Source organism: Elgaria multicarinata, chromosome 5, assembly GCF_023053635.1.
Source record: "Elgaria multicarinata webbii isolate HBS135686 ecotype San Diego chromosome 5, rElgMul1.1.pri, whole genome shotgun sequence".
NCBI lineage: Eukaryota > Metazoa > Chordata > Lepidosauria > Squamata > Anguidae > Elgaria > Elgaria multicarinata.
The window spans coordinates 108095784-108119719 of NC_086175.1; the positions used below are offsets into that span (position 1 = coordinate 108095784).

At 41.3% G+C, this 23936-nt stretch overlaps 1 protein-coding gene across 3 annotated transcripts in view; it reads left to right on the forward strand.

Moving 5' to 3' along the window:
• The window catches only part of STARD13 (StAR related lipid transfer domain containing 13), a 161847-nt gene extending 139778 nt beyond the window's left edge, over positions 1–22069 (forward strand). For all 3 annotated transcript variants that reach the window (XM_063126969.1, XM_063126968.1, XM_063126970.1), the window contains 8 exons: positions 741–939; positions 5952–6159; positions 8262–8376; positions 9643–9864; positions 11786–12003; positions 15412–15588; positions 18671–20921; positions 21031–22069. In XM_063126969.1, the coding sequence (XP_062983039.1) occupies positions 741–939; positions 5952–6159; positions 8262–8376; positions 9643–9864; positions 11786–12003; positions 15412–15588; positions 18671–18788 (1257 nt within the window). In that variant the 3' untranslated portion in view covers positions 18789–20921; positions 21031–22069. The remainder of the gene's footprint in view (positions 1–740; positions 940–5951; positions 6160–8261; positions 8377–9642; positions 9865–11785; positions 12004–15411; positions 15589–18670; positions 20922–21030) is intronic.
• The last annotated feature ends 1867 nt before the right edge of the window (positions 22070–23936 follow it).

The following is a 23936-nucleotide window of genomic DNA, read 5'->3' on the forward strand; positions in this document are numbered from 1 at the left end:
TATAACACGATTTCACTTGGGAATAAAAATGTGGTTTGTGCACAGGAATTCACCTCAGGGGGGTTCCATTTATGAGAACTGCTGTAAAAGGACAATGCTGTGCAAAGATACGAGACGGCTCATTTGAAGAATTATCTGTTCCTTGCAGAAGAAAACACATCATAAAAATATATTGCAGAATCCTTGTGTAACTAATCCTTCTACCATGTCCTTTTCCCAGCTAAAGGCAACAGGAAAAAAATAAGCAGGAAGCCATAATGTGTGGGGGAGTTAAGTCCGAAAATCATGTCCTTCAAAATGAGGAGTTGTTGTTGTTATTTGTTAATGTTTGTATACTACCTTAATTGCTGAGGGGAATGCCATCAATTTAAAACAATAAAATCTTAAAACACTAAAAAAAGGAACATTAAAAACAGTAAAACATTAATATTACATAATTTAAAAGGCTACATGAAAAAGATGTGTCTTTACATCCTTTCTAAAAGCCAAGACAGTAGGGAACAAGAGAATCCCAGAATGTTATAGTCCGGACAGCCTCCGCTTTCACAGAATTAAAAAAAAACTACCATGCATAGCTTCACTTTCAGTGATTACAAAAACATTTACTTTGGCCATGATTATGGCAATTATGAATTAGGTTGGGTGTTGTTTTTTATTACTTGCATTTAATGTGAATTTTTCTCTGTCCTGATGATGACAAATGGCTACATAGTTAATTTAACTCAGGGTGTATGTTTTAGGTGGGCCTCTTCCGAAAGTCAGGTGTGAAATCTCGAATACAGGCCCTACGACACATGAATGAAAGCTCCCCTGAGAATGTCAGCTATGAAGACCAGTCAGCATATGACGTGGCGGATATGGTAAAGCAGTTTTTCAGAGACCTCCCAGAGCCTCTTCTCACTAGCAAGCTAGGAGAAACTTTCCTCCATATCTATCAATGTAAGTACAGAAGTTGTTTCTGTTAACAATAAATAAGAAAGTGATGTGGAGTCTCGAGCTTTTGAACTCAGTGGATTTGGGGTCTGAATTAAACCTGATGTGCTTGCTGTGTTCATATTAGCAACATCAAGAAGACCACCCCTGCCCTCCCCCCCCCACAAAAAAGCTCATTTTCCCTTGCAGTTTGGGGTGCTATCAAATATGTCAAACCATTGGCTCTGATTTGAGAGGAGGCAGGGCCAGCCCAATATGGCAGCCATTTCATGTACAAAAGCTGAGTGGAGTGGCAATTGAATAGTTCTTCAGTACTGGAAATGAGACAGCTCAGGGGTCACAGGCAGGCTGCATGGCGCACAGCTCTCTTTTCCAACACTTTTCTGCTGCCTCCCAACATCTGCTGCCTGAGGTGACCATCTCACTGTGCTTAATGGTAGAGCTGGACCCGAGAGGAGGAAATGTACCCCACCCCCAATGGGTGTGAGAAGTCTACGTATGTGAGGGCTGCAGTCAGATCTTCTTGAATAGCACCACACATTTGTGTGTGTGGAGGGGAGAATGTTTCACCTTTCAGCTCCAATGGTATGATCATATTTGCTTTGTCATTTGCATTGTCTTCTAGTCCATTTCTGGCCCTGTTCACAAGGGTCTGGTGCCAGATTACTGAAAGGATCACCTGTTCCTATATATACCTACCCTGACTCTAAATCTTCTTTAGAGTCCCTGCTCTAGAAGCCCCCAGCAGAGGAGGTGAGATTGGCTGTTACCAGGGAGAGGGCTTTTTCCATGTTGGCACCCCAGTTATAGAATGCCCTCCCCAGAGTGGCTCGCTTGGCACCAACACTGCTAGAGAAAGCCCTTTCCCATTTGGATGATATTCATGTCGCAGCATATTATCTTAAATCATGGACAGACTGATAGAAAAGGACTCAAGATCCAAAAACATCTTCACTAACAAAGGTGTCATAAGGCAGGGTTGGACAGTTCATGTGCCTTGAGAAATAGAGTTGAGACCTCCAGCCTGTCATATTTAATTTCCCGGAATATGCCGCCTTTTCTATTGTTCCTCTGTGTAAGACTTACTTTTAAAAATATATTAGTTCGTAGTATTACATGATAAGATCCCAAATTGTTACATGGCACACAGGTCTTAGTTGCTTTTTCTGCCCTCCACTTATTTGCATGCAATTCTCACTCCCATGCTGTAAACACATGCTGGCATGTTTACTTTTCTCTTTTTCCAAGGGCGCCCAGCCAATCCTGCCGTGACACTGCAACAGCTAACTTCACTGGAAACCGCTTTCATTATTTATGCCCCACACCAGTGAAGGGGCTTTTAGAATTCTTTTCCCTTCATGGCTTCTAGGAAACTTTCAAGCAGGATATGAAGACAACAATATTCCCATGCTCTTTTTCCCCAAAATCTGATAATCACAAGGATACTGCCTCTGAACATGGAGGATCCAGCCCCTCTGTCCCCCCCCCCCTCGCCCCAAAGATGTGCTTGTGGGTTAGGGAACCGTCTGAGATATCGCATGGAGGACTGCAGTTCACTGAGAATCCGGTGCTTTGCCTTGTGTGAGGGAAGCACATTCCATAACCACAAAATCACCATTGGACGCATTCTAATCTGATTTAGCAACCAAATCACATCATTTTGTTTAAAATAAAAAAGCAATTCTCTTTCTTTATTAAAATCTAAACAAAAACAGATGTCATTTGGGAGTAAAATGCAGTGTACCAAGTAGGGCTTTCTTCTAAAGAAATATGGATAGGACTAATGTGTAAATCTAGTATTCTGGGAATAACTGGGCTAATTTGTAAATCCAGTGTTCTGAGAATGACTGTGCCATGATTCCAAGCCCTCCCACCAAGATGTGAAACAATAAAGAGGTCGGCTGTGCAACCCACAAAACTTTATTCAATAAATAAACTCCTCTTCACACCTGAAAGGAGTGTGAATGCTAAGAGCTATCCTCTAAGCTTAATTAGTCTAACAAAGCAAGGCTGTTGCCTATCAACTGACTGGGCAGTTTCCCACAGTGCTCAACAGGCATTTTTCTAAATCCTTCCTTCAGAGAAGGTCCTTAACATGAAGCTGCTGCCAAGCAGCCAACCTCATAGTGCACTTCCCATCTCCTACCAACTCCACCAGCTTGATCCTGTGGCAGACTCTGGGGTCTGTCAGTTCCAGTGTTCCCACCCCCTCCGACAGAGACTGAGTCCCCAGAGGGAGGGGGAGAATGATCTCTGAGCCTGGGCATCCTGTCTGATAAGCTCCTGGGAAGAGTCCTCCTTGACTTTGAAGAGTCTAGGAGAATTTCCAACTCCACTTCCTGTCTAGACTGGTGTACATCTGCTTCTTTATTATTATTATTATTATTATTATTATTATTATTATTATTATTATTTATTTATATAGCACCATCAATGTACATGGTGCTGTACAGAGTAAAACAGTAAATAGCAAGACCCTGCCGCATAGGCTTACAATCTAATAAAATCATAGTAAAACAATAAGGAGGGGAAGAGAATGCCAACAGGTACAGGGTAGGGTAAGCAGGCACAGGGTAGGGTAAAACTAACAGTAGAAAGTAACAGTAGAAGTCTGTACAACATCAAGTTTTAAAAGCTTTAGGAAAAAGAAAAGTTTTTAGTTGAGCTTTAAAAGCTGCGGTTGAACTTGTAGTTCTTCCGCTTCAGCCTCTGAGGCCAGATCTATACCTTGTGTGTAGATCCCATCATGGTAATGCTATATCCCTCTTATGCATTTATAGTTCATAGGACACTCAGGGGCATTTGTTGTGGTATTTTGGATAACGTGGAATAAAAAGCAGGAAATAACACTCTGAAAGTGGTACATGGAATGTATAAGGTGCCGTAACAGTTATCACTGCACTTTAATATCACTTTAAAGCAGTAGTGTAGATCTAGCCTGAATCTGGTTCTGGTTCTAAAACCCAGTCCCCCACATAAGACAGAATGGGTCTGATCCTGAAAACTGGCTGCAATAACATGCATTGTGTTAACTTTTTTTTTTACTACAAATTACTTACAAATTGATATAGTATTTATGTTTATATTACAAATGAAAAAGTAATAAAATTTAAATAACAAAGTGAAGTTTTTGAACTTGCTTGCTTTAATTAGTAGTACTAATTGCTAATATTAATTGATTGCTGGGTATCAGGTCTTTGAATCACAGTGCATTTTTTACGTATTCGATTTTAGAATCAATCTTTACAAAGTTGAATGTGGATTTTTACTTATTTTTACTTATTTAGACAGGTCTCCCAAAGTAAGGCTGCAGGTGATTGGCTCCACTCCTGAGTAGCCATTTTGTGACTGGCTGCACCTAAAAAAAGATTCCACTAGCCTGGTGTTTGCCTGCCCCTATTTTGTCCAAAACATTGCACTGATTCAGAGCTGCAATGTATCATTCACTTCACCCTTTCTTCCCCTCTAAAAACATTCAAATAAAATGCTTGACCAAAAATAAATAAATAAATGCTTGACCGACAGCACAATCCCATACATGTCCACTCAGAAGAAAGCCCCACTATGTCAAATGGAGTTACTCCCAGGTCAGTAGTTAAGTATTGCTGCCTGAATCTTCAAGCAGTTTGCTGAAGCTATTTCTCCTTTTCCCCTCATTGGTTTCATGTTTGATTTACTCTGAGGAATACTGAAGACAAGCTGAGTAGCCTCTGAAGTAACTTCAGCAATTTTGTGCATCCTCATTTTGTGCATTCATTACATTTTTCCTTGACTCTCTACAGAAGGACAAGCATGCCCCAAGATTTTCTAATTGTTGTTGTTGTTGTTGTTGTTGTTGCTTAATCTGCCTCACCAGCAACACCTAGAAAAAGAACATGTAAAGTTAGGGCAGTGCACTCTCAAAAGGAAATGAGGTACCTGTTCATTGCATGACCTCTCCACTTCCCAAGATTTAACGGTAGCCATAAAACTACCCAGATGAACTCTGCTTGTATTTTTATTGGGTTTTACGATTCTTTACATGTATATTTTATTGCTATTTTTGTAAGATTGCTTTTTATGGTTTTATGTTATGAATCACCTTGATGGAGCTAGAGGACAGAAAAATACTACTGTTGGATTGGACCCAGTCTTAGTCATACGTAGGCTAGACCCATTGACTAATTGCTCCCATTGATTTCAGTGGGTTTACTCAAAGTATGACTAAATCTGGATCCATCATCATAGAGGAGGAAAAGGAAAAATAAAGAGAGGTATAAGAGCCAGAACAGGCCTATTTTATTTATTTACTTATACAATTTATATACCACCCAATATGTAAAAATTGTCCTGAGAACTCCTAACCAAATCTTTATGTGGAATGTGGGGGGTGTTTGATGTTGGATGGGGGGGGGGGTGTTCCAGTGTCCTTGAAGTCATTGGCTTGAGATGCAAGGGGCCTTGGCTCAGTGGTAGAGCACACGTTTTGCATGCAGAAGGTCCTAGGTTCAGTCCCTGCAGCACCTCCAGATAAGACAGAAGAAACTCATGCCTGGCACTAGTATAGAGTTGACAATACTAGACCTGATGGACCAATGGTCTGACTCAATAGAAGTTGGAAACTGGAGCTTGAAGTTCAGCTCTGTTCTACTCTGTTGATCAGGCAAAGGCAGGAGGCCAGGCATCTGGAATTTATGCCATTTCAGAACAATCCAGAGGTGGCTAACATTGCACAACTTCTATGCCTGGATTGGGCACAGAAGGCCTTCACATAAACTCACTCAGCTAAGCAGGCCTCAAACCTAAGCAGTTTAAAAAAGTTAACTGCTGCTTGTTTTATTTTCACTGATATTTTTAACACTGCATATTAAAAGCATACTTTCCCCATGCTTTAGCTGCTTTGATATTTATCTCTCTTCTGTGTGCAGTTCTCTCCAAGAGGTAATCTGGAATTTAGACGTTAGTTCACATATGACGTTCCAACTATCTTGTTTGTGTTTGCGATCGTAATGTATTAAGTGGCACCTTTTATTCCTCAGATGTTCCAAAAGAACAGCGGCTTCTGGCAGTTCAAGCTGCCATAATGTTAATGTCCGACGAAAACAGGGAGGTTCTGCAAACCCTCCTATGTTTCCTCAATGATGTCACGTCTGTGGAAGAGAATCAAATGACTCCCATGAATATAGCTGTGTGTCTGGCACCTTCTCTTTTTCACCTCAATATAGTAAAGAAAGAAAGCTCACCACGGTAAGGATTTGCTCACTAGTTCCCTTTGTCTTTCCTGCTCTGGGCTAGACGTAACCTTAATTAAATTTCCAACAGCTAAATGTTAAGTGGTTTTTGTATTTTAGCATTCATTTGGATGTCATCTTGGCAAATGGGCCTTTTATTCCTGCCTTTTATTGCTGTCCCAAAACGTAGGCATACATAATGTAAAATCACAAGTTTAGTAAAAGCATAAGAGTCACAAAGGTTTCTTTTTCTACATAGAAGCACCCATCCTGAGATGCCTTGAGCAACACAGGCGCATAATTGTGAACTGAGTGGTACACAGCAACAGCTAATATTCATTTCCACAATTGCCACAGCACTTTCCCCATCTGACACTGTAATGGGAACCGCTGCTGGGTTTATTAATGTACTTAATAAAATACTTCAAATACTTAAAAGGTTGTCACACAGAGGAGAGCCAGGATCTCTTCTCGATTATCCTAGAGTGCAGGACACGGAATAACGGGCTCAAGTTAAAGGAAGCCAGATTCCGGCTGGACATCAGGAAAAACTTCCTGACTGTTAGAGCAGTGCGACAGTGGAATCAGCTACCTAGGGAGGTTGTGGGCTCTCCCACACTAGAGGCATTCAAGAGGCAGCTGGACAACCATCTGTCAGGGATGCTTTAGGGTGGATTCCTGCATTGAGCAGGGGGTTGGACTTGATGGCCTTGTAGGCCCCTTCCAACTCTGCTATTCTATGATTCTACTGTTGGATCCAGGGTCAAGGGTAGGCATGGTTGGGCCCCTGTCGAGAGCCCACACCCCAGCAGGGTGACAAGAGCTTCCTGGATCTGCTCCTTTTCACCATTGCAATCTGTTTGTTCACCTGCCTCTCAGCCTGACTCAAGCAATGGAGGAGGATTAATAGGTGCCACTGCCTGCTTGCTCGCTGTTCCTCTGCAGGACTAGCAAGCAAAAGATAGCAATGATGAGAAAGAGGATGAGGTGCGAGAGCAGCTGGTGACCACAGTCAGGCCGGATTAAGACATGCGGAGGCCCTAAGCCACATCAAGATTCAGAGGCCCCATACCATAAAAAATAAAGAGAACAAAGTGTATTACATTACAAGAGAAAGGATAAAGAAAGCACCCCCTACCCAGCGTTAGGGGTGCTTGTATTTAAACAGTGTTAGATAGCCTTCTCTGAAGATGTGTATAAAAGCACTAATAGAATTAGTTGATTTTAACTTCTTTTAAACTGGCTGTAGTTTGTTCTTATTGCCTCCAATACAAAATGCTGCGTTGCTGCACTTTTTTCTGTATAAGGCAACTCTGATGTACATCACACCTAAATCTGGTCCTGACCACAATGGTGTGAAGGTAGACTTGTTGAGGGTGAGGCCCTTTGATGGTGTCTTGCCCAAGGTTCCTCAAAAACCTGGAGCTGCCCTGGTTGGATCACACATTACTTCCTTGAGTTGGGGTGTGTTCTGTGTCTGCCTATCTGAGGACAAGTCTTGGTTTCACTGTAGTGGTTCCCTGATCTATACTACCCTTTTCAGGATTGAAGTAGAATTCACTTTAGAATCATAGGGGTTGGAAGAAATTTTGGAGATCATCTGGTCCACCTCCTGCTCAATGCAGTTCACAGCATCTCTGACAGATGGCTTGGCAGCCTCTTGCAAGGGACAACCTACTATCTCCCAAGGCAGTTTATTCTGCTGCCGAACAGCCCTTGTTGTTAGGGGACTTTTCTCTTCATGTTTTGCTGAAATTTGCTTCCTTGCCATTTCCAACCATTGCTTGTAGTGAGAATAACTGCATTGATATGGGTCTCTGGAAATGTAAGTCATTTCATGAAGGAACTCCACCAGCAAGCCTCTTTATGAAGGCCACATATACTATGCAACACACACACACACACACACACACACTTTAAGTTTTAGTCCATTTTGTTACTTTGCACCTTGAAAATATTGAAAGATATCCTTCTCCTCAGCCACTAAAAAGGGGGTCTTTTCTCAACTCTTGTGATGTGATAAAAAATAGAGTATAAAGAACTATCTGTAGTTTGGTACCAAAAGGTATGTGTCGGAGCTTTTACTTTCATCTGAAGAGATGCTGAATTAATTTGCAGAGTAATACAGAAGAAATACGCAACAGGGAAGCCAGATCAGAAAGATCTCAGTGAAAACCTGGCAGCTACTCAGGGACTTGCACACATGATAACAGAATGTGATAAACTTTTTGAGGTGAGTGGAAGATTCAGATAGCATTATTCATAAAGGTAATATTTATGTGGGAGCATACTTTGAAGTACTTAGCCTGTACCGTTTTTCCCACGTTGGCCTTGGAATAATAGTTCTTGGATTGGGGTATCTCCTGAGTTGTGCCAGTGGAAGTTTCTCAGTGTCATTTCCTTCCAACCTTTCTGCAGAGTTGTTTATTTTGTTCATGTATTTATGTTGACATATAGCTCACTAAATTCCAAGGACTTTAGTTTGGTAAGAACGGTATACTTAATAGAGATAGATCTCTTACCATCAAAGCAGAGCCAAAACAATGGTCTAAAAACAACTCCATTTTTCAATGTGGTTTGAGTTTGTACTCAAAGTTTTCTATATTTGTAGGTCAAATCCTGGACACTAGAAGTAGCTGTGCAAAAACCTTGACGACTGGTTTTTAAGGCTACTGCTATGCTGTCATTAGTGTCTAGGACTTGGATAAAAAAACACTTTCACTTTTTTGTGTATTTTCTTTAACTGTTGGACAACAGGTTGCTCATCAACCCCCAAATTTGGCTCAGCCATATTTACAGTACGCAGGAATAATCCAAGCATACCTGTTTTGATGCAAGTGCTGCTCAAAATTGCCAGAGCTGCTGTTCTTCCCAGGAAGGAAGATTCCATTTGCATTAAGGTTAACTTCATTTCTGGAACTAATCACATTGGGAGGGGGCATTTTCAGCAGGATTGCAATGGTAAGGAAAAGAGTTGAACTCTTTCTTTGTATGCTATGGGCCCTGCTCCTGCTCCCTCCAACCCCCTGACTGGAGCTCCGCTCATGGAACACTCCTGCCCACAGAAAGCAGGAGGTGAATTTCACCACTTCGCCTTCCCCTTGCAGCCCCTTGTATCCTGTGAAAATCTGCTCCAGAGGATTAAGGCACCCTCTAGAACAGTGCTAGGGCAGAATTGGCAAAAATTGCTTCCTCCCTCCTTCCACTAGCAGGATCCTTCACTAGATCTCATTCTCATCCATAAACAGAAGCCTAGTTTAGATACAAACTATGAGGTTGATTTAGAAGAGCATTTGAGTACTTTGAATCTTCCATTTTAGTTGTTAGAGATATTAATCTTATCATTATTATCAGGCAGATGACATATTTATTCTCTCTCGGTATTTATTCCCGTATAGAATTTCCATCATTTTTTTTCTTTTTTAAAAAGAAAACAGATTCCAAATTACTTCTTTATAATCTGCTTCTCCCCACCCCACCCTGTCATTCTTTGGAGCAGATCCCGCATGAGATGGTAACGCAGTCTCGGAATTCCTATGTTGAAGCTGAAGTGCATTCTCCTACTCTGGAGGAACTGGGCAAGCAAATGGAGGAAGAAGGTGGGAGTTACCAGACCTTTCTTGAAAGTCTTACGCAGAACCTCTGTAAAGAAGCTAAGGAGAAATTCAAAGGATGGGTCACTTGTTCCAGCATGGAAAGTACAGAACTCTGCTCCAAAAAGGTAATTTCTGCAATCAGAAATCTTCTATCCACACCTGCATGATAATTGGAATATCCTATGGGGTTCCCAGTCCTAAGCTCCATCTTCTCTGAGAAACATTGGTCCTGATCCTAAGGGCTACATGGACACTGGCATTTTCTTAAATTAATACAGAGGTGGATCCAGACTCAGTAATTTACTTAGAGAAGTCTAACTTGTCCCATTGATTTCAATGGATCTACTCTGAGTAGCATCACATTGGATACTATCCCATGAGTTAGTGAGATTAGCGTTGGATCCACCCATAATTATTTAAAGGTATAATTTGCCAGAAAGAAAGAGAGAAGATATTACCAAAGATAAAAAGGAAAGTAAAAAAAGTTTGCTTCTACAGCAAAACTGGCAAAGCATGTACAAATCATGTTCATTAAAGCAGGGGTTCACAACATTTTTGGGATCAATGGACATATTTAAGAACTTGAGAAACTGCTTGTGACACTACCACAAAATGCCTAAGCAGTGGATTACATCTACCTGTTTTGCATCTACCTGTCCATCTACCTATGGACCTTCAGCAAAAACTTCCATTTTGTGTCTATTGAACACTGCTGTTTCTCTTTAATAAAGGATTGTCTAATTCGGCTAGTGGTGCAATATAGTTAACGTTTCTTTTAAGCATATGTGTTGGCAGTGTCCAGTAGTTGCTTCACTGATGTACGTGCTCTTTTAAATTATTCACCTGCTTCATGAAAATTAAAATATTGTCACTATAAATGGATTTTCCATGCCCTTTTGACAACTAAAAGACTGATATTACAATATAAACACCTCATTGCAATGGATTGAGGACTTTACAACGCTTTCTGTACTTGAATGGGTGGTATATAGATACCATCTTCAAATGGATACCTTTGGATATTTGGCCCACTTTTGTTGAAGGGTATGTATAATTGCTAGAAAATTGTATGTGTTTCATAAATATTCATTGCTAGGAATATATACAAATCCCTGTATGTATATATTTTTTTAAAACGGGAAAACATTCTTAAAAAATTAAAATGTTTTGCGGGGTACGTGTTGGGGACCCATTCATGGTGCCGTTAGAAGTACCTATGGGTGCCACATTGGGGACCCCTGCATTAAAGGGGCTTCATTAAACTAGAGCCAGCTAGCACCATGTGTAATATTTTCAGGCAGCTTCAAGGTTTATCAGACAAGAGTTTTATCGCACGCTTGTTACTACCCACTTATGGATGTGTCCCACTTATGGATGTGTCCTTTAGACGACAATGTCTGCCTCCCACGTGCCTCCCAATCCTTCCACTCATTTTTCCATAGCAAAAGAGACCCCTTTTAAACCGATTTTAAAAAAATAAGGAATGTGCCCTAATCACCTGCTGTGTGTAGGAAAAGCGGCGTGATAAAAAAAAATGGCCCCTGAATGGGCCACGTCGTCTTTGTTTACTTCCTCTTTCCCCTCCGTGAAGAAAAAGGAAGTAATGAGGGACAGAAGCAGGGGCGGAGAAGCCACGGTAAGGAAATGCAATTTTTCCCCATGTAATGACACTCCTAGAGAGGTTCCAGAACCTAATTGTCTTTGAAATGGAATTACATAACCAACATGGATTTGAGGTTTTGAGGTCTTTCTTTTCCCCTCAGTCCTTCATGCACCCCAAAATATGTTTAAGAATGAAGGACCTTCCAGGTGGCATCCAACATAACCTGGGGTACTCCAAATGGAGGGGGAAACTGCCTATCCTAGAGTCACAGAGAAAGGCCTGGTTCAGACAACATTATGCATTCCCTTAACCATTTTGTGATTAAGCAGCATTGTTTAGCGTGTTGCCTGAACCAGGCCAATGGCTTCTTTGGATTCTTGTCTGTTCTCATCTGTATGTTTACCACAGCATTCCCTTCTCTCTCCTCCCCCAATCAAATTAAGGTTGGAGATGGAAATCCTTTAAGGCTATGGAAGGCTTCTGTAGAAGTTGAGGCTCCTCCATCTGTTGTATTGAACCGTGTGCTAAGAGAACGGCACCTTTGGGATGAGGATTTCTTGCAATGGAAAGTCATTGAAACCTTAGATAAGCAGACTGAGATCTACCAGTACGTTTTGAATAGTATGGCTCCCCATCCGTCTAGAGACTTTTTAATCCTCAGGTAAGTTAATCTAGTGGTATGGGCAACTACCTTATTGCCCATATTTAACTTTTATGTATTTGTAGTTCATATATCTGATGTCATCTTCTAGGGGCTTCATTCTTCAATTCATGGTTTTCCTGAATGATTGTTCCAAATTAAAAACCACAACTACACGTGCTGTAATCTGAGTGCTATTTATGAAATGCTCCCATAAAATGATAACTATTGGCCACTTTCTCAAGCCAGGTGTCCAGCAAGGCCTGTTGTTTAATTTACACAGCTGCATATCTTGTCAGAAGAGCATAAATCCAGCTTATCCAATTGTTCTGGCTTTGCCCTTTCCCTGGAGAATGGCTGTTGTTTCTTGGAATTTAATTTATTTTGAAATTAACTGCAAAATACAGGCAACAAAAAGGAAGAGCACATATCAATACAACAAGATCACTAAAAGAAACTCACAAATTATAATCCTTTGTATATCATGGATATGCTTCAGGGATAGCTAGAGTAAAACAGCTAAAACCCTAAATGGCTTGGGCCAGGTTTTTGAAAGACCACCTTTCTTCCTGTATGAGTCTGTCCAAAATATGAGTTCATTTCCTAAATCCTTCTTGTGTGTCCCACTGCCTAGAGAGCTGGGTTTGATGGATACTTGTAACAGGGCCTTGTCAGTGCTGGAACTCCCCCCAGAGAAAAGTTATGATAACCTCCTCTTTAGTGTCCTTTGGACAGCTGGCCCTAATCTACACCAAGCAGGATATGGTACTATGAAAGCGGCATGAAAGCAGTATATAAAAGGCAGGAGCCACACTACTGCTTTATACCGGTATTGAAGTGCACTGACAGCTGTTGGGGCCCATTGACATAGTGCTATATCCTGCCTGGTGTGGCTCCTGCTTTTTACGTACCACTTTCATAGTTCAGTATCCTGCTTGGTGTAGGTTAGGCCCTGGTGAAGACGATATTGTTCCATTGAGCTTTTAATAGTTAATGCCGCTCTCTGTTTTTATTCTTAATCCTTGGTTTTAAAAATGTTTTTGGATTTGGGATTTTAATTAATTTTATTCTTTGCATTGTTTTTATTGCATGTTGCCTCAAGAGCTCATTGAGCAGAAGTGGCAATCCAAAAATATTCTAAATAAATAAAAGAGCAACCCTATGGCTCCTAGACAGTGGGTGGGGGTGAGTGGGGCATAGGATACTTCAGATTCCTGGATTTAAGGGTGGAAACAGTGTTCCAAGCTCAGACCCAGGAGTCTGATATCTCTCCCTCCTCCCCCTCACAGCCAGCGCAGAGAGAATTGCACCAAGGTTGCAAAAGTGACTTCAGAGAGGACAGAAAGGACGTGGTTCTGTGGGCGGGGAGGGAAGGGGACTAGGGAAGCAAGGATACAAGCTATCCCTCCTCCCCCTCTCCCCCAGCCTCCTCTCCCCCTCCTCTGTAGAGCCCTAGCTAAAGGGGCAAGAACACCCATCTAGTAAAAATTCAGAGCAGGAGAAGCACAGAGTTGACCATTATTTCTGTGCTCCTCCTGCTCTGCATGGGATGCCCATCACCCTCTGAGTTCAGAGCCAGGCTGGCTTCCAGATAGGACTGCACCCTAAATCACTTTCTAATGAAAGACCGGATATATATTATATAGCATATATACAGTGTAGATAGATACAGATATAGATCACTCCAAGAATTCCTTGTTTTTAAGGCAAATTTATTAAGGGGTTTGGGGGTAAAATGTTAGAATTGATGTAGACAAAAGAAGTCTGCTGTACATTTTTAAAAATGCAATCCTTCCAAATGAATGGTTAATGGAAGATATGTAGTTAAATATTGTCCTTATAGGATATCAAAGGACACGTGAACCACCCAAAGAGCTTTGGTTGTTGGGTGGTATAGAAATGAAATAAATAAACAAATAAATAAAATGCAATCAAATGTTACATTTTTAAAGGAAGTAATTGTCCCAGGATATCATATCTGAATACATTCCTCCCCACCACTATTAACACACACATAGAAGAATGGAGTGTTCTGGAAATATAAAGAGCTCATTACTCTTTCTTGTGTATCAAGAACAAACAGAGAACAGTGAATTGTTCAGTCCTGTGTTGCAGAAGCATTTCACACTACTGCCATAACAGCAATTGAAGGAGACATCCCAAGTAAAAGATACACAAGAGTTAGGTTGTTTGCTGACAACTGCTTATTTGGAGCAAAACAACATTGATTTCACAATTACCATCACACAAGCTGATACAGTGTCAATAATTTCATTTATACTCTGACCCCCAGGAGGAAAAGCTATTTCCTCAGCCATTGTCCAGTGAAGTTCCAATTGCAATCAGCTTCTAGCCTAGGTAGTTTATGTAGTTATTTATTACACTACTTCTCCACCCCATAGCCAAAGCTCTCTGGGTTTTTTTTAAAAAAAAATCTTCCACTCCGAAGATCAACCTTTGTATATTCTGAACTTTCTTTAAAGAGCAACATGTGGATATTTAGCTGTGTGTCCATCCATTCATGCAATCAAGCCCACCTACGGGGCTTTGAAGGTGTAGGTGTAGATTGGATAGAAATTAGGAAATGAATGAATGAATAAAAAGCAATAATTTGTAAAAAGGTCTTCGTTGCCTGATTTCACAAAACCATTCTCCAAGTAAGTCACAGAGTAGCATAGATGTTACAAAGACACAGAGCTGCCACTAAAAACGGCATGTCCCCCTCGCCAGCATTGAGTAAGCAACGCTTACAGGTGGAGTAATCTTATTCTTCTGAAAATATGGCAGTCACCTAAGAAACATTTCTCGACTGCCCCATCAAATGAAGTGACCATGCGTGAAAGAGATTTTTCAGCAATGGCCCCCTGGATGCAAAATGCCGTCCAAAGAAGTCCACCTGTTGCTGACTTTAATGTATTCCCAGCACCAAGCGCATTGGTGCTGCACTCCCCCTAAACCCTGCAGTTTCGCTCCTGCGTGGTTGTGCTGGGTAATCTCCATGCTGAGAATGGAGCATGGGGTTTCCGGCAGTACTGAAGCCACACACACTCGCTCTCTTCCTGGCTTCCAGCGACCAGTTGTCAACCACCCAGACTGCACCCCCAGATCGACCATGGAGCGAGGTCAGATGGCAGAAGAGCCAGGGTGACCTCTCTCCCAACGAAAAGGTCAGGGTAAGTCCCTGGCTTTTTAACCACGCAGCTTCGTGGAAAAGCCCCACAGTGGCTGCGAATCTGCGGCTGTGTTATATAACTGATGCAACACTGATTCACGGCCACTCTGGGGCTTAGAAAGTGTATAGACAGCCCCCTGAACTAGGGACAAATACAAGCCTGAAAGAAGAAAGAGAAACAGGGCTAGATACTTTCTTTGTATTGTAGTTCTTCCCCTCCAACTAACATTTCCTTTTTAAAAAACCCATTTTAACAGAACATGGAGAACAGACTTGCCGAAGGGAACGTGCATATTAGTGGCTGTCTCTGTAGAACATGAAGAAGCCCCTCTGATGGGAGACGTGCGAGCAGTGGTTATGGATTCTCAGTATTTAATAGAGCCTTGTGGCTCTGGGAAATCTCGCTTGACACACATCTGCAGGGTTGACCTCAAGTAAGTACTGCCCCAAACTAGCATTTCTGAGCTTTGTTTAGCAAGTGTCGCTAGGAGATTGCAATTACTTGTGTTAGGAAAGGGAATTTTGCCCTTTGGTTAACATTAAAAAAAAAAAAAAAGGTTCAGAAAAGATGTACAGATTAATCTTTTGCTTGCATACTCAATGATATATAATAACAATAATAATAATAATAATATATTTATTTATTTATTACCCGCCTCTCCCTTTGGATCGAGGTGGGGATCAACATTAGTACGGGAATCAATACATCTTAAAAATTCTTGATTTTACATTGATGTGGTTAGGCCTGCCGGAAAAGGCTAGTGTTTAAAGCTGCCTTAAAATCACACAGAGAGTTAATTTTACGAATCTCCTCCAGCAGGCCATTCCACAATCTGTGGGCGACAGAAGAAAAGGTCCTCTGGGAAACTGATGTCAGCCTAGTTTTAGCTGACTGAAGTAAGTTCACCCCAGAGGACCTGAATGTGTGGGGCAGACTCAAATATATCCGTTTGAGTCTAATGGAACTTACTCCCAGGTAACAGTGTATAGGATTGTAGCCTAAGTAAGAGAACAGTTTTACATACCTGGTAAGCCTCAGGATCTTGCAATATGGTGACTGCGAAATCCTCCCCCCAAATCCACACGTGGCGTGCAACGTCCCAGGAAGAAGAGGTCGTGCCCGTCATTTTTTTTTAAAAAAAAGATCCCCCTCCCATCCCGATGGGCAGATGGGCACGGAGCTCCTGAAAAGCTCCGTGCCCCATGCCTGGCTCCTCACGTTTACTTGCAAGGAGCCGGGACAAAACCAGGACAGCTGCCCACACATCCCGTTGTCTTGTGACAATCCCAGGATTAAAGCTGTCCCGGTTATCCCAGGGAAAGGGAGAGATCATCCCCTGTGCAATCCCCCCCCCCCCGGGATAACCTCTCGTGTAGACATGCCCTGAATTAAACCTCTTAGTGATAGGCAGAACTGCAGTGACACAACGTGTGGCTTGCATAGACATCACTTGCAGCCGCATGCCATATTTGACACACAGGGCACTTCATTCTGTTCTGCGGCCTGCATGCCCATTTCAATTACAAAATAAAAAGTAACTACGAAACCTTAGGTTCTGGTCTTCACATATGTTTGGCCTTGGGCACCTGCCATCCCATCCTCCAACACGGCTGCAAGGATTGGAAGCTTTTCGACTAACGGCAATTTCTCATGCACACTCAGCCATATGTGCTGCAGTGGTACCAGCATTGTCCAAGGTGACCAGCATTAATCTGCCATTCAGCGCTTTAGTCATTGGTTTATTTTATTTTATTTTGTACCTAAGGGATTTGGAATGTCAGGAAGATTATAAAAGGAATAGCTGTGAGGGGAGTAGATTTAAATGTAGTTCTAGAAATCACTGCACTCTTCCAGATGAAGGTACACTTCAGCATGCAGATGAGCTATCTTGAAGCTCCATCATTCTGCATTATTCAATATAGGAGTTTGTTTCATAATAATAATAATGATGATGATGATGACGCAATAATATATCACTTGCCCAATGAGCTGATCTTAAAACTGACAGGTATTATTATTCTTAAACATTTTCTATTGCAGTTTTAGACTTCATTCCTGATCCCAGTTCTGCATACAGAAATCATCTGAAATAAGATGTTGCATTAGGATAAACGAAGCTGCTATCTCAATATATTTTTTGGGGAATTGTATTTTTACTCCCAGAGAGAGGCACTTGTAGGATTTTCTGCTTCAGGTGCCAAAATAATTTTACTGGCTCTTGGTACTCTACACCATTATTGGGCAACTGAGGGTGAGGGAGGCACCATTTGCTGTTTCGCCTGAGGCAGCAGAAGGTCTTGGGCCAGCACTGAAGACATGCTTAAGCATCTGTGACTAGGCATAGGATTGTAACCTCTATGAGTACTGCAAGTTTGTTTTTCATATTAATCCACATAACAACGCTGCCATCATTCTTATTCTGCAAATGCGAAAATTATCTAGAGGGATGGCCAGCCATAAAGTTTGAGAAATACTTCACACGTTACAGAAGAAAATGTGCTTTGGTGTTTCCACTGTGGGTTCATCTCATTTTTTCCTCTACATTTCAAGGGCATTTGCGTGCTTGAAAACTTCCATTAAATAAATGTCCAGGTGTCAATTCCCAATGGCTACTTTTTTCCAGATGTGTGAATGTGCTTCAGATTTTACAGAAACACACCATGGAAATGCAGTGTCTATCATTTGAGAGGAGGGATTTGATTGGTCCAGATTGATCTGGTTCACATGATCACCACAGCTTGCAGGCTCCAGGTTGCTGATTCACACGCCCTGCCATGGCTTCTCGTGTTGTTCAACCCAGCAAAGATAGCTTGTTGAGGTGGTTAACAAACCACCACACAACCCTACAGCAGGCCATTGGTTTTAGGTAGTTTGTTAACCACCCCAACAAGCCATCCTTGCTGGATTTGGACAACACGAAAACCCACATCCTGTAAGGGTAGTTAGGGAAATAAGTTGGCCTGCAATGGCATGCACAAGGTTAATAAGCCACCATGGTTTATCAACCACCCTCATGTTCTGCAAACTGCGCCATTGGCTTATTAGATGTCATGGGGAAAGGCAAACTGTTTTAGGTTGGATTCAGGATCTGCTTTCCAAGATAGGAAAGGCTCTGCTTGCAGAAGGGCCTCTGGCTGTTCGATTTTGGGGGGATCTTCCCCATTCTTTCCACACTACAGCTCACCTAATTCACCAGGGACTTCTGACTCCCTGGGTAGTATTTTTAGGGAGCTGGAAGGGCTCCAGTGGGAAGGACAGGGTTAGGGTTAGGGTTAGGCAAAGTCCATTTCCATCAGTGGAGTTGATCCAGCATAAATCTGGATCCAATCCATTCTGTTTTCAGAACATGGTTTCTCATATTCACTATAATTGCCTGTTGGTACTGTGTATTTATTCTAATGCCATCAAAAAGGTGCAGTATATTTCTGTTTGGTTAGCATTTATGACCTACCCTTTCAGTGAGTTTTGAGGGAGGAATATTTTTACAATAACTTTTCCTCTTTCCTTTCCTGCAGAGGTCATTCATTAGAGTGGTACAATAAAGGCTTTGGACATCTTTGTGCAGCTGAAGTTGCCAATATCAGGAATTCATTTCAACCCCTGATTGCTGAGGGACCAGAAACAAAAATCTGAGTGTTGGAGACCCTGCATGTATGGAGTTCCATATATGCACTAGAGTCACAGGATTTCAGCCTACATTTGTGCAATAACTGAGCAAGGATTGTTTTGAAGGTTCTGCCATTGCCTGGAAATATCACTCCCTTACCCCATATCCAGCATCTATTGATTTACTTCACTGCAGAACATTTTTTTAAAGAATTTATACAGGCTTTAAAAGAAGCCTTTGCTTGTGTATGGCAAAATTATATTTAAAAGCTTCTGAGAAGCTTATTTTACAGTGTAAATAAGAAATCTAAATATTGTATATACTTTGCTATGTATAGTATCTATCTATCTATATATGTATATATAATATTAAGTTTTGTATATAAGCTGGTGCTTTCTATAAGAAATTATATGCATCCGTTTAGAATTATTTTCACTCTATTAGATCTCAGTATCTCCCAGCTTTTGTTAACAGTGTTTGCTATTATTGCAATGCTCTGAGACCATCAGTGTGATGATTGGCAATAAGGGGTGTACTGGATGCCATGTTTACACTGTGCAAACATGGATTCCATGTTTGCACAGTGTATAAAGAGATGCATGAAGATGGACGAAGGAAGGTTGAGAAGAAGCTGTTAAGAGGAGAGAGAATCATATGCTCAAAAGTAAGGAACAATGGAATATTGGTCTAGCTAGACAGCCTGTAATCTGGGCGCATTATAATTTGGTAAACAATAATTTACAGTGGCCTGTAGAAAGTCAGAAAACTATGGTGAGAGATAAGGATGTATGGATTTTATTAAATCCATTCCATTTTTTGTTCTATCGTCTGCTCATAGAATTTTGTTGGTTTGTTTTTACGGATGTATAAAAATGTCATTCCACTTGCACAGCAGATTTACACTGATGCACAATAGTGCTAGTGCGAATTTGCACAAATCTCCCCCCACTCAAAAAAAAGTTTAAAAACGGCCTGCAGGTTTATGTTACTCAGAAAAAGCCAACCCACTGTTGGATCTGTAGGTCAGATTCATAAAAATGCGAACTCATTTGTATCAGGTGCATATTTTTCTGACTTCCCTAATTGCAGACCAGAAAACATACCAGTTGCCTTAAGTAATAGAGTCGTGAAAGTCATTGGCTCAACTGAAAGCTCACTATTTGCAATAATCGTATTTGTTGGACTAATGGGCTAATCCTTAGACTTACCACACTAACAAATAAATGCATATAATGTGGTGAACCAACTGTTGCACCTACATGTAACCTTACATAGCTATTGCTTACCAAAAACCAGTAACCATTGCTTAGGATTCAAATGTAAGGATGGGCATTCAAACTATTCATGCCAGAACCTTGGTGTCTGTAGGGCTATTCTAGAGCAAACAATAATTAATTTAAAGCTTGTGTTTTGAGATCCTGTCTGAAGATTTGGTGTCCCTCCCAGCAGGTGAAGATTTTCATCTTGATTCAAAGGAAATGACTCCTGGTTATATTTCACTGAAATTAATGAGACTTGAGTTAGTCATTGCTACGGCTAACACAAAAATGAGCAGCCCAGAGATCGTTGTGCAATGGGATGGCCTATAAATAACATACATAAATAATAAATGTTGCAATGTCCTAGTTCTCAATACAAATCCTGGCAACTCGTAATGGCTGACCTCCTATCCATGGCAAGCATTATGAGCCCATAGTTCTTCTCTAGATTGGGCTATAATCCAAAGCTGGACAAGAACTCCTTCCTACCTCCCACTCCCACCTACACACTTAACTGGCTGCAGGTGTTGAAATGGCAGCAGAGGCAGGGAGGAGAGGTCTCTACCGACTTCTCTGGTCCCCTGCAATGACACCTCCTCAGGTATTAGGAAATATAGTTTTTGGGGGGTCCTGACATCTAAGTAGCTGCTGTAGCAGTATTCCAAGAGCATGAAAGTAGGGAGACTCCTCCCTCCTTATTACTGCAGAAGTAGCAACCACAGCCACAAGTATGTAAGGGCAAGAAATGAGAGACCTTCCAAAGCAATGATAACTAGGTAAGGAAGCTTGACTTCATCATGCCCCCAATGATGGGGAATGTGATGGAGCATAAACTGGGCACAGCAATAACTATACTATTTTTCAGCTATTTAAGAAAATAGCTCAGATGGCTGAGCCCATGTCATAAGAACATAAGAAGTGCCCTGCTGGATCAGACCAAGGGTCCATCTAGTCCAGTACTCGGTTCACACAGTGGCCAACCAGCCATCGGCCAGAGATGAACAAGCAGGACAATCAAGCTCGGAGACGCTAGGTTGCGTTGTTGATTTTCATGAGACTTGATGACAACTAACTTCCTCTGTGCTGGCAGGTGTACCAACAGCAATGCCAATACGTCACTAGAAATGATGGTAGAGACTAGATTACTGGTTTAAAGAAAATATTACACATCAATTGACAACCAAACATTGCTCTTAGCAATGATAGGCACCTTCAAACAACTTTTTATTGTTAATAATGGACTTAAAGTACTTAATTTAGAAATCTTGCCTGCATAATCACAAGCTATTACGCCCTTTGTAGCAAAAATTATGTTGAGCGGTGTTTCTACCTACAGAATATCCACACAATAGGGGCTAGATCTCTAACAACACAATCCCATGCATGTCTACTCAGATGTAAGCTCCATTGAATTCAATGGGTCTTAATCCAAGGTAAATGTGTATAGGATTGCAACCTTAATAAGCTTTTTAACACTGAACTTTTTTAAAATAAGTTTTTATAAGGTGCATCATAAATTGAAAAGGACTAATAAGAAATAATCTCTGGGAAGTGCTAGTAACAATGTTGTGGGTTTTCTTATCCTGTCTAGGATGGCATTGTGCTTTGGTCTTGAATGCTTTGGCTTTTTCAGGATGTTCATTTGTTCTCTGCTGGTATTCTAGAGTGGTCGCCTAAGGGTCCATTGGATAGTACATATGCAAGGACTACTTATATTCATAAATGGGGAAATGCTTTAAAACCAATAATTATTTTGAAATAATTTATGGAGAACAGGGTGTTTTAATATTAATAATAAAAATTAAGCTAGCATAGAACAAAAAAATACAATTTAATTTAAAACATGCCATTATTTTCATACAGATTAAAGTCAGGGTCATTCTGGCATTCTTTGCATCACTGTACAAGTCTGTTTAGTCAGGCCACAATTCTACACACACATACCTGGGAGCAAGCCACATTGAACTCAGTGGGGCTTGCTTCTGAGTAGACATGCATGGGTAAGATCCAATGTTATGTGAGTGAATTTTCACTTGTCCAATGGGGCCTTCCCCTCCTCTTCTCTCCCCTGCCAACCCCCCCACCCCCCAGCAATCTCTTTCCCAGCCTGATGCAGAGGGCTCCCATTATAAGTCAATCAAGATGTGCCATTGAGTAGACTACAGTGTGTTTTCCTACAAGGACAGGGTTGCCTGCTACTTCTTTTTTCCTAGCATGTGTCTTATATGCTTAACAGCTATGTGACAAGTGGACATTCAGCAGATTATGCTTTTTTGCACCAGAGATGCAGCAATGGGGAAAGGTTTCACTTGCTGAACACACAGCTGCTAAAGGCCCAGGTGCCCTGCTGGTAAAAATGTGGCCACATTATATTAAAAAAAACTACACCATCGTGCAGAAACAGGTTTGCATAGGTGTCTATGATCACTGTGCATAGTACATTTCTAGTATATAGATCTGCATAGTATAGATTACATTGTTCTTGTGATTTCTGTGAAATGCCACATATGGGACGATGCTTTCACAGAGCACCGGAAAGCTCTACCAATGCAATCCTATACATGTCTACTCAGAAGCAAGTCCAATGGGTCTTACTCCCAAGTAAGGGGAGATAGGACTGCAGTTTAATTGATCTTCAGTCAGGAAGGAAATGTTCCAGATCCTTTTCATCTGGACTTACTTCATCAATTCTGGGGTTGAGTTCTACCATTGACAATCGCTGCCTATTGTCTGGTTGGCCCTGGCACTAATGAAGCCCTGCACTTGCCATGCAGTGGTCTTAGTTGATTCTTTCCACCTGCCCACATTGTGGGCAAACATAATGAGCTGGTGGTCATGAGATCAGTTCATTATGATCACATCTCTCAGCAATCCCAGCATTCCCCATGCAGCCATACCGCCTGAGGAATTCTGAGAGCTGTACAGGGGTTTTTCTGTCTAAACGCGCATAGGATTGCTCCCTTACAAGTTGCAGGAAGATGGAGGAGGAGGAGGAGCGAAAGCAGCGGCTGACGCGGAAGCTGAAGGCTGCTCCTTAGTTGTTTCTCCTGATGTGAACTATGTGAAATGTAGATGTTTATTTCTCTTGACTCTCTAACCAGACTGAAAAAGCGCTAGTATCCAGAATTAAGACAAGGGCTGTTTCTAAGAGTAGCAACTCACTAAATACTTCTACGCAGTCTTGTTATTTGCATTCCTCACTCTGGGAAGTGTCATTTTTTAATCCTGACTCAATGACAAAGAAGAATTTTTAAAAAGCTACAATTCCCAGCCTGCCAGTCAACAGTGGAGGCGTCTAATATGGTCAGAAGTCTTAATTGCAAAGAGATGGGAAATTAGGGGAGGCACAGCTTCCAAAAGCTCTCTTAACTGTTGTTTTATTTTCTTTCTCTACCACAGCTTGTAAGTTTGGGGGAAAGGTGAAAGAGGGGAATTAGTGGCTGAAAGAGCTGACAAGGATGAATGAGGTCCGCCTTGTTGGTCTTTCTGAGCTTTGGAGAATTAGCAGAAAAATCCCAAACTTTTCTTTAGAATACCTGTAAAAGGGTCAGAAGGATCCAAATTGGGATGGGCCAATTTTACCCATCATTTTAAAAAAAACCACTTTCTAATTTATGATATTTGACATAAAAATGGAATTGTGTTGTTCCAATCAGCCTCCAGCATTACACTGGATGATAGAATTAGTAATTCATTGTTATTTAAAACCAGGTATTGTGAAGAAAATTATGATTTTAAGCTATGGATGGAATTGTATAACATTTCTTCTGCATGTATAGTTGGCCAGTTCCAACAACGACATGAAAAGTGGAGGGTAAATGGGTGACTCTTCCCTTCCATGAGTGACCATAGAACAAGAAGACTCAAATCCCATACAGAATGCTGTGTTTGTCGCTATCAATGGCAGATTTAGGA